Genomic DNA, 10,735 nt, shown 5'->3' on the forward strand with positions numbered 1-10,735 from the left:
ATGCAAATAATATTGAGCAAGCCCTTTTTGAACAATGATTAAAAGGTTCGCCGGAGATTCAAGGATTCAGTTAGATTCTTTTATGTTTTCCAATTTTATATAGATCAAAGAAATCACATTGTAGATTAGTTGTATGAATGTGTCTGCAATGTCCAAACCTCAATTTAAATATAATATTTTAATAATTCTCAGTTTTTTAAAACCCCCACTCCATAAAAATAAAATAAATAATAAATAAAAAAATCTATGAACCAAGAAGAACCTAGTTCAGCCTAGTTCCATATATCGTGACCATATGCACATATCGGATACAAGTATTTTACTCCTACTGTCAAGTGTCAATATCTACTTCTATTTTACCCTGAAATCAGAAACTCCTTGAAAATTCAAATGTTTTCAGGGTTTTATTTATTTGACCTTTTCACAACTTGGCGCGAATACTGAACTCTTTCCCGCCATCAATCTCTTTACTCTTCCAGTATATAATGTAAAGTGCGGTCCAAATCTACTATTTATCTTAGAACAAGGGTTCCAAAATTCCATCCCCCCTCTCGGTCTCCCCGGATCGAACATTCTTAGGGTCATATTTCAATTTGGTCACTCATTTTGATTTTCTAGGGTTTCTTTTCATTTATCAAAATGGGATCTGCAGCTCTATTGCATCCTAAACCAATCGTCGCGTCCGATGGTGCCGATAGTTGCAACCCTTCAGGTATAATCTCACTCTACCCAAACTCTATATTATATATGTATGTTTGGTTTTGGAGTTAGAGTTAGGGTTTGTTGTCATCTGTGATTTCCCCTAATTTGCGTGAATTTTCCCATCAGACTTCGAAGATTCAGGTAGGATTGCAAAAGTAAGATATCATTAAACTGTTTGTCAGGGTTTTGCAGTAACGCATCTAACCTAATTTGCTCGTTTACCAGAAGTAACTTTTGTTCTGATACATTCTGACACTTTGTTGCTAGGGCTTTCTGACAAGTATGTATTACTTATATTGCGTTTGTTAGGGTTGGTTCAATTCATTTCGTAATAGCATCTTCTTGTTTGTTTTACCATTGCATGTATAACTGTTTCTATACATCTAGGCATGACAAGGTTTATTTATTCATCTTGTATGGAAGGTTATTCTCCTGCAAGGAGATCTCTATCATTTGTGATAGGTGACTATGTGTTGAGTTTACAGTTTATGTGTGTTTTGTTCTTGGTGGTTCTTAGTAGTATCTCTAATATAATTTATTGGGATGATAATGGGTTTTTTTAAGCAAAATTTGATTTTTGAGTTGTCGTTATTATCATTGAGCATTCATTTACTGTACGTTAATCCCGATGCACGCCTCTAGTTATTGTTCCATGTCGTGGGGTGATCTTTTTGGAAAGATATTAATTGTGGTTTTATTACAATCAAAAACCTCAATTCCTTGTCTTCTATGTTATTAGTTCTATCTTGGGGTTCCTTTTTTGGTTTTGCTAGAAGTATCTAACAGCTTTATATGTAAAGTAGGTATATTGTTGGTGGATTTTTAGCTTTAATTGTGCATTGTTCACATTTGAATTTTGAATCCTGCAATTATGACATTGTCTTTTATAGATATTATGACCTGGAAATTGATATCCCTAAGGTGAATTGTATTTGTCCCAAATCTAACTTACAAACATCATGCTCGTTGCATATAAATAGGGAGGGATGCTTTGTTACTTGTTAATTATACTGCCATATGTGGGTAAACCAAAGATATCTGGCATCTCTTTTGTTTGTCAAATTCATCTTTGGATAGTTTTTCTCGTTTAGTCATAGATCAGATTGCAGACGTTTAACTGTTGTAAGGTTAAGAGTTTTAGCAGGATATACGGTACTATGGCAATACCTAACACTTATTCAGTCCTCTTTTCTGTTTTTCATTTCTCTTTTTTGTTTTTATTGCTTATGATCTATTTTCTTTTTAAATTATCAAAAGAAAGGTCAATTTGCTTTTCCTGATACTGTTCACTCGTTGAGTTATGTGTTTTTCAACGTTATCTTTGGTATAATCTGTTCACATTTTTTTTTGTGTAACTTGACAGCATGTTATGAGGTTTATCCTGCAGCTTTGCTTTGCACTTGCTAATTTTTCTTAGCAGATTTCTTGAGTAATATTTGTTTGATGCCATTCTTGATTCTGCACAATGTAGTGTTGATATTTGTAAAAGAGTAAAACTGTCTGATTAGTTATCCCCGGTTCTCTGTACACAAATTAATTCCAGATTTGAGTTTTTGAACCTTACCTGTTCTTTGAAGAGATCTTTATCCTTGAGAAGCTTGAATTGGAGATAGCAGATGATTACCTCTCTTAAACTTATCGTTGGTTCTATTATGAAATGTCTGTAATCAAACAACTTTCTTAAAGTTAAAGCATGTGGGTGTTCGAATGTCTATATACCAAAAAGACCTGACACTTCTTTGTTTGTTCGCATGTGGGTGTTCGCCACACTTCATTTCAATAGGTTTCTTTTAGACACAGTTTAGGTTGTTGAAACTTTGCGTATATCAAGATGCTGAGTAGTAGAACTCATGTAGGGTTTTTAGCAGCTGATGTGGTATAACTGATTTGCGGGAATATCTACCACTTCATATATCAATTGACCGTTTTCTGTCAGTTTTAATGCACAGTTGGTTGATACATTTGCTTGATTTCGATATATTTACGTTAATGCCTGTTTAGTTATTAGTAGTTTGCTATTGCATTTTATGGCATTTATTCAGTACTACACAGTTCGGTTTTGAGTTTCGGTGTTAGATAGCTCATTCTTACTTTTTGTCTTAATCATTCCTACCCTTTTTTTCCCTGTTGCATTTTCCGTTTGTTTCCGTAGTTTTTAGGTTAGATTTAACACACATTTTTTCAGATGTTATCTAACATGCATATTTATGGTGCATCATAGTGTTCCCTCTTTTGTCATCTTACTGTATTTATTATTTTTTCATTAGAGTTTCTCATCCTATCAATCTTGATTAAGTAACTAATTATCATATTGTTTTGAGCACTCTCAAACGTGGTTTAAGTATTTACTCTTGGTTGAGTTACTGAATCAAAATCTTACCCTGAACTTTATGTTGACTGCATGCTCAAATGGGCTGCATATTTGCATCTTATAGGGGTATATTGCTAAGGCCGTCACTTCTTTTTATATAAGGTTTTTCTTTGATTAGAAAAGATACGTGGTCCGGCACTTCTTCTATAAACATCAGTTATTCCTTTTTTTCCCTTAATTCTTTTAGGGGATCTTGAAAGTACCCGGATAGGTTTCCAAAAGGCTTACATTCTTGTTATTTAATCTCATAATATTACCTTTGTTATATGTCTTTGTGGAATATTATTCTGATTCGTGCCTTTCTAGATTTTGTCGATGACGTATCACCACTTATATTCGTCAGATAACTCTCTTCTTCCCTATTTTTAACCTTTTAACTAGATTATTAGTTGGCTTTTCTAAGTTGCTTAGCAATTATGGATGAATACTGTGATTCTAATTGTTTTCTATCTTTTTGATTATGTATTAATAGAAGAAATGAAGAGGAAGACTAGAAGTGGCAGCCGGAAATCTACAAGTTCTGACTTTGAGAAAATAGTTGCCGATGAGGTTGTAGCTGCAGAGGTACCCAAAGTGAAGAAGCGAAATGCTTCCAAGAAGGTTGAAGATCCTTCGCCTACTCCGAAAAGGCCAAAACGTGCAGCTGCTCCTTCAAACTTTCAAGAGAAGTCATTTCGCCTCTCTGATAAATCTTCTGTCGTGGAAGCGAAAGAAGAACATATTGTTAATGATGAAATCAGCGCAATACGTCTTACTTCTGGCCCAGATAATCCTCGACCGAACAGAAGACTCACAGATTTCACATTACATAAGGGGGATGGGAAACCACAGCATCTCGAGATGTCAGAAGTGGATGATTTGTTCATTTCTGGTCTGATCTTAACGTTGGACGACAATCCAGAGAACGACAAAGAAAAAGTAAAAGGAGTGCGATGTGAAGATTTTGGTCGGATAGAGTCCTGGGCAATCTCGGGTTATGAAGATGGGTCTCCTGTTGTTTGGGTCTCAACTGAGCTAGCAGACTATGTTTGTGTGAAACCTGCGAGCAACTACAAGAACTTATATGACCTTTTCTTCTGCAAGGCTCAGGCTTGTATCGAGGTTTACAAAAAGTTAACCAAGTCTTATGGAGGGAACCGTGACTTGAGTCTTGATGAACTGCTTGCTGGAGTAACTCGTTCCATGAGTGGAATCAAGGGTTTTCCTGGTGGAGTGTCTGTTAAGGAATTTGTTATCTCACAAGGTGACTTTATCTATAAACAACTGATTGGGTTGGATGAAACTTCCACCAAAAATGATCAAATCTTTAACGAGTTACCTGTACTTGTTGCTCTCCGAGATGAGTCAAAGATGGGCAATGTTAGATTACCTGCCAAACTATTGTCAGGTGGAAGTTTGAAGATTGGAGATGTAGGAGAGAAATTGGATAGCATGTCTATGGAAGTCGATGATGATAAGTATGCACGGTTGCTGCAGGAAGAAGAGGACTGGAAGACAATGAAAAACTCAAGGAAAAATCAGCGCACTGCATCAGCAAATGATTACATCAAGATAAGTGAAGATGAAATTGCAAATGATTATCCTCTACCAGCATACTACAAACCATCTCCTGATGAGGTTGATGAGTATCTAGTCCATGACATGGATGACAATGTTGAACTCCCAACAAACATGCTTCATGACTGGTCGCTCTACAATGTAGATCTCAGACTTATTTCTTTGGAGCTTCTTCCGATGAAGTTCACTGAAGCTGATGTTACAATGTTTGGCTCTGGGTCCATGACTGCTGATAATGGGGGTGGATTCTTTAGTGATGATACTGGTGTTTCTGGAGCACAAGCCGGAGATGGGGTTCCAATTTATCTCAGTGCAGTAAAGGAATGGTGTATTGAGTTTGGATGTGGACTGATGTCGATAATGATACGTACTGATCTGTCTTGGTAAGTCAGCTTATATTTATCTGTTAAGTAAAAATAGTAATATAACTCTAATACTCGAGTTGGAGCTTTTTGCATATAGAATTTACTACCTCCTGTTAATTACTATCATATGAATTTCTAGTTATTTATGTATTGGGTTCTCATTTCTTCAGGTATAGACTCGGGAAACCATCAAAACAGTACACTCCATGGTACGAAACTGTTACCAAAGTGGCAAGGCTTGCGATAAGCATCATCAATTTGTTATTGGAGCAAAGCCGGGTAGCTCGGCTTTCTTTTGCAGATGTGATCAAGAGAGTTTCTGAGTTTGGGAAGGTCAATCCGTCTTATGTATCATCTAATTTGGCAGTAGTTGAGAGGTTCGTGGTTGTCCATGGACAGATCATACTGCAACTATTTGCTATATACCCTCATACATCCATCAACAAGTGTGCTTTTGTCACCAGCCTTTCTGTCAAAATGGTGCAAAGATGCCACACAAAGTTGAAAATAAAGGGGCGGCATAAGAAAGATGAGCGACTCTTGAACCCTCGGGCAACAATGGCACCTATTATATCTAAAAAGCAAGCAATGCAGGCGACTGCAACAAGGTTGATCAGTAAAATTTGGGGCGAGTACTATTTAAATTACTCACCTGAAGTTCCAGTCGAAGGAGATATGTGTGAAGTTAAAGAAGATGCAGAGGTAGAGGAAGAGGCTGAAGAAGATATTGAAGAGGAGGACGCCGAAGAGAAGGTGGTATTGCTTGATGAAAAGGTTACGAAGTCTCATTCACCAAAACCAGTTAAAGCTAAGTCAAGTAACACAGAAATCAGATGGGATGGGGATTCTATAGGCAAAACTTGTTCCGGCGAGTCTCTTTACAAACAGGCTATCGTGCGTGGTGACGTGGTTGTTATTGGAGGTACTGTAGGACTTGAACTTGATGATTCAGATGAAATGCTGGTTATTTGCTTTGTGGAATACATGTATGAAAGATCAAATGGAAGAAAAATGGTGCATGGTAGGGTTATGAAGAGAGGATCTGAGACTGTTCTTGGTAACACTGGTAATGAGAGGGAGGTTTTTATGACAAATAATTGTCACGAATTTGAATTGGGTGATATTAAACAAATGTTTGTTGTGGGCATAAGAAAAATTTCTTGGGGACATCAGTATAGGAAGGATAATGCTAGTGCTAACAAATCTGACACGGCACGAGCAGAGGAGATGAAGAAAAAAGGATTACCAATGGAGTACTACTGCAAGAGTTTGTATTGGCCTGAAAAAGGTGCTTTCGTTAGTTTGCCTTTGAAAAGCTTGGGTCTTGGAAACGGGGTTTGTAATTCCTGCAAATTAATGGAAACTCAGAAGGAGAAAGATATTCTCAAAGCAGCTTCATCAAATACTGGCTTCATGTACAAGGGAGTTGAGTATATGGTTAACGACTTTGTCTATGTCAGCCCTGAACACTTCGCAGCAGATGAAGAAGAGCTTGGTACTTTTAAATCGGGTCGAAATGTTGGTCTGAAAGCTTTCGTTGTGTGTCAGTTGGTCGATGTTGACTTCCCTAAGAACTCCAAGAAAATTACCCCACAGTCTTTTGAGGTTGAGGTCCGGAGATTTTTCAGACCGGAAGATGCCTCTTTCGAGAAGGCTTATGCATCAGATGTTAGAGAAGTAAGTTAAAAGCCTCTCTCTTTCTCACTTGCTCCCTCTCTCATGCATATATGCATTGCACCTGCCAGATTATTCTTTGTTCGTCTAATAGTTTGTCATCTCGAAATGTAGGTGTACTACAGCGAAGAGACACTTCATGTGCCTGTATCAACCTTAGAAGGGAAGTGTGAAATCAGAAAGAAGTGTGATCTCCCATCTTTTGGTGGTCCTGGAATGTTTGAGCATGTCTTCTTTTGTGAACACCAGTACGACCCCACTAAAAGAACTATAAAGCAGGTAAGTGACCATTAAGCTAACTATGTTTACATCTCTCTCTCTCTCTCTCTCTCTCTCTCTCTCTCTCTCTCTCTCTCTCTCTCTCTCTCTCTCTCTCTCACTCTCACTCTCACTATTCACACTTTATGGACAGTTGACACCAAACATCAAGATTAGGTTTTCTCCGGGCAAGGTAGTTAATGATGCTGCAGTGCGTAAGAAAAAGGGAAAAGCTAAAGCCATTGAAGATGAATTAGATGTTACTGACAAACAAGATATGTCTCAGGAAAATCGCTTAGCTACTTTAGATATTTTTGCTGGTTGTGGTGGGTTGTCAGAAGGATTACAACAAGCTGGTAAGTTCACTATTATTAATTTCCTATTCAATTTATCTGTAGATACTTAGATATACACTATCATTTGCTTTCACATTCACAGGGGTTGCATGTACTAAGTGGGCTATTGAATACGAACAACCTGCTGGAGAAGCATTTAAACTTAATCATCCAGATGCTTTGATGTTCGTTGATAATTGTAATGTGATTCTGAGGTAATTGCTTGCCTTCTTTATTTTATTTTCATCTACTTTCCATTTGACATATCTAGTTTGCATCCTTTTCACTTGCTAACGGATTCTTGCTGCAGGGCTATAATGGAAAAATGTGGGGACCTAGATGATTGTATCTCCACTCCCGAGGCTGCTGAGTTAGCTGCAAAACTCACTGAGGAGAAAATCAACAATTTACCATTACCTGGTCAGGTGGATTTTATCAATGGTGGTCCTCCGTGCCAGGTCTGTGAAAACTCTTACAAGCCAACAATGCGATTTGGCGTTAATACCCTACTGGTTTAGCCTAATTTATAATATATTACTCTTTACACTTTTACTGAATATAGTTCTCGTGTAGGGTTTTTCTGGAATGAATAGATTTAATCAAAGTACATGGAGTAAGGTCCAATGTGAGATGATCTTAGCATTTCTATCCTTTGCCGATTACTTTCGGCCTAAGTTTTTCCTTCTTGAGAATGTGAGGACCTTCGTATCATTCAACAAAGGACAGACATTCCGCTTAACATTAGCTTCACTCCTTGAAATGGGTTATCAGGTACCTGTTTTTTATCGCTTATACCCTGAGTACTTTCACCTAATTTGTTTGTATTTTAAACGGTTGAAAAGCTAGAATCAAAACTAAAATCCTGTGTTATAGGTGAGATTTGGTGTTCTAGAAGCTGGCGCGTTTGGTATTTCTCAGTCTAGAAAGCGAGCGTTTATATGGGCAGCTTCTCCAGAAGAGAATCTACCTGAATGGCCTGAGCCAATGCATGTTTTCAATAGCCCAGCATTGAAAATTGCACTGCCGGGAGGTGTGCAGTATGCAGCTGCACGGAGTACATCTACTGGAGCCCCTTTCCGTGCGATAACTGTAAGAGATACAATTGGAGATCTCCCACCTGTTTCAAACGGGGCATCTAAGATTGAGATGGAGGTATCTTTTGGCTTTTCTTATTAATCAAGTTCCTAGAATCTATTTATTGATTAGCAGTTCGTTTTCTTCCCTGTTCTCTTAATCTTTGTCTCTGTTTTTCACAGTATGAAAATGAACCTGTGTCCTGGTTCCAAAAACAAATTCGAGCAGACATGGTGGTCTTGTCTGATCATATATCGAAGGAAATGAATGAGCTGAATCTTATCCGGTGTCAGAGAATTCCTAAGCGCCCAGGTGCTGATTGGCTATGTCTTCCTAACGAAAAGGTATCTGCTTCTAACTTGTCACTACAACATTTGCATCTAACAAACCCCACTTCAAACCTAGGCCTCAGCATGTGGTTATGCACTCTAAAATAGTTGTAAAGCTGACTAAATTGACCGTTTCAGTTCCCACCAAGCAGGGATGAAGCTAGGAAACTAGCCAAGGGTAGGCAATAAAAAAAATCTCCAAGTTTTTAGGGTAGGCAAAAGTGGAAAAACAGGCTTGGAACCCATAATACAAAAGAAAAAAGGCTTAGAATATCAAAAAAGAAAAAGAAAAAAGGCTTAGGAGCCAGCTCGGCAGAGTAGGCAGTCCCTTGATGTGTGATGGCTCCGCCACCGCCACCAAGCATATGTTGGATCTTCTCTACTTACGGTTAACATAAGGTCAACGAAAATTGAAACCTTATGGATGATTGTTTAATTGGCTGTGTTGTTAATTGGCTTCGTTGTGGAATGTAGGTGAAACTATCTTCAGGAGAATTGGTAGACCTGATACCATGGTGCCTTCCGAACACAGCGAAAAGGCATAATCAGTGGAAGGGGTTGTTTGGAAGATTGGATTGGAGAGGTAATTTCCCAACCTCTGTCACTGACCCTCAACCTATGGGTAAAGTTGGAATGTGCTTCCACCCTGATCAGGACAGGATTGTTACGGTTCGGGAATGTGCTAGATCCCAAGTAAGTCATGATTTTTCCAACTTTCTTTACATTATTATTATCATAGCCATCTTAAGCCTTTAACATCTTTGCTCATTAAATTGTGAAGTACAATAAATTAACAAATAAGATGAAAAATACCAAGGGCTTGATTATCTTTTTTCTTATGCAGGGTTTTCGGGACAGTTTCAAGTTTGCTGGAAACACGATTAATAAGCATAGGCAAATTGGAAATGCAGTGCCACCTCCATTAGCGTTTGCTTTGGGTAGAAAACTCAAAGAAGCTGTGGATGGAAAGGGCTTATTTAAAGGAGCAGAATGCTGAAATTCCTCGGATCATATAGGGGATACAAAAGATAGCTCAGTAGCCAGCTTTGCCTGACTGATTTTTTGACTGAAATTATAACCACAATCATGTCAAACAATATTGCTTTCATCTATATCTAAATCTGTACTAAATAAAGCAAAGCCTGTTCACCTCTTTTTGGCTTATTTGTACATAGTGGTTCTTTTTCTTAGTCCTTGCTTTATTTAAGCTGAAAATGAATCTTGGTAGTTTAATCAGAATGGAGGCAAATGCAATATTTTTAGGTTAAGAGAATGTGGATGTTATTCATGTGTATTATAATTGCACTTGATTATCTGCCGAGAGTGTTCACATGTAGTTATGGAGGCAATTATATTTGGACATAAACATCAAGGACAGTCTTGTATGTAATGTAACTTTGATGTGGCTGAGAATCCTCTTGGCTGTAGCAAAGCGAGTTGTCCTTGGATGCTGCATGTCGATCAACTTACCAAAAACATAAGCAATATCAGTCCTACTCTCTGTTGGATAGTGCAAAGAACCCACCAAAAACCTATACTTTGTAGGATCTTCAATCAGTCTGTCGATCAACCATGTTCGTCTTCTTTCGTCTTCTTCTTTGACAAGTCCAAGGCCTACTTGATTGATTGGAGACAAAAAGTCCTTTTAACACCAAGACCAAGAAAGTAGCATAAAGGTCCTAGATCCTTGATCGAATAAGCTTTTATTTTTTACCATTCTATATTTTTGGATCCCGGCTAAATTGGGGTCTATAGCTAGATGACAAAAAGAGTTATTTGAAATGACCTTCACACCATCCCTTATCAAAATTATTACGCAAGTACCTATTTACCCTTGATTAATTAGCATTAATCGTATTAGGGCTTAATTATGTTTTGGAAGTGAGATTAACTAATGTTAGAGAGTTCTTCAAAACATCAAACATAAAGATTTTTTTTCGTAAACAATACTCAAAATCGGTTTACGTTCATGCACTTGTAAACCGATTCTGGATTGGTGTTTCAAATTAACAGAGGACATCTATAATCGGTTAACGTTGCCACATGTGTAGTCCGATTTTAATAATCAGA

The 10,735-nt window shown here is 37.7% G+C and overlaps 1 protein-coding gene across 1 annotated transcript; it reads left to right on the forward strand.

The window, feature by feature from the left end:
• Nucleotides 1-385: 385 nt before the first annotated feature.
• LOC113347389 (DNA (cytosine-5)-methyltransferase 1B-like) lies at nucleotides 386-9,855 on the forward strand. The gene is made up of 12 exons (XM_026591035.1): nucleotides 386-712; nucleotides 3,546-5,013; nucleotides 5,166-6,672; nucleotides 6,784-6,948; nucleotides 7,082-7,283; nucleotides 7,366-7,477; nucleotides 7,573-7,720; nucleotides 7,836-8,033; nucleotides 8,136-8,414; nucleotides 8,519-8,680; nucleotides 9,140-9,358; nucleotides 9,510-9,855. The coding sequence occupies exons 1-12, from the start codon at nucleotides 640-642 to the stop codon at nucleotides 9,660-9,662; spliced, it is 4,686 nt and encodes a 1,561-aa protein (XP_026446820.1). The 5' UTR covers nucleotides 386-639; the 3' UTR covers nucleotides 9,663-9,855.
• Nucleotides 9,856-10,735: the final 880 nt, after the last annotated feature.

Source organism: Papaver somniferum, chromosome 2 (assembly GCF_003573695.1).
Source record: "Papaver somniferum cultivar HN1 chromosome 2, ASM357369v1, whole genome shotgun sequence".
NCBI classification, from domain to species: Eukaryota; Viridiplantae; Streptophyta; class Magnoliopsida; order Ranunculales; family Papaveraceae; genus Papaver; species Papaver somniferum.

Coding starts and splice junctions, on each gene's coding strand:
- LOC113347389 (XM_026591035.1), top strand. CDS start 640: ATGGGATCTGCAGCTCTATTGCATCCTAAACCAATCGTCGCGTCCGAT. Junction 5,014..5,165: donor ATACGTACTGATCTGTCTTG/GTAAGTCAGCTT, acceptor TCATTTCTTCAG/GTATAGACTCGGGAAACCAT. Junction 8,415..8,518: donor CATCTAAGATTGAGATGGAG/GTATCTTTTGGC, acceptor TGTTTTTCACAG/TATGAAAATGAACCTGTGTC.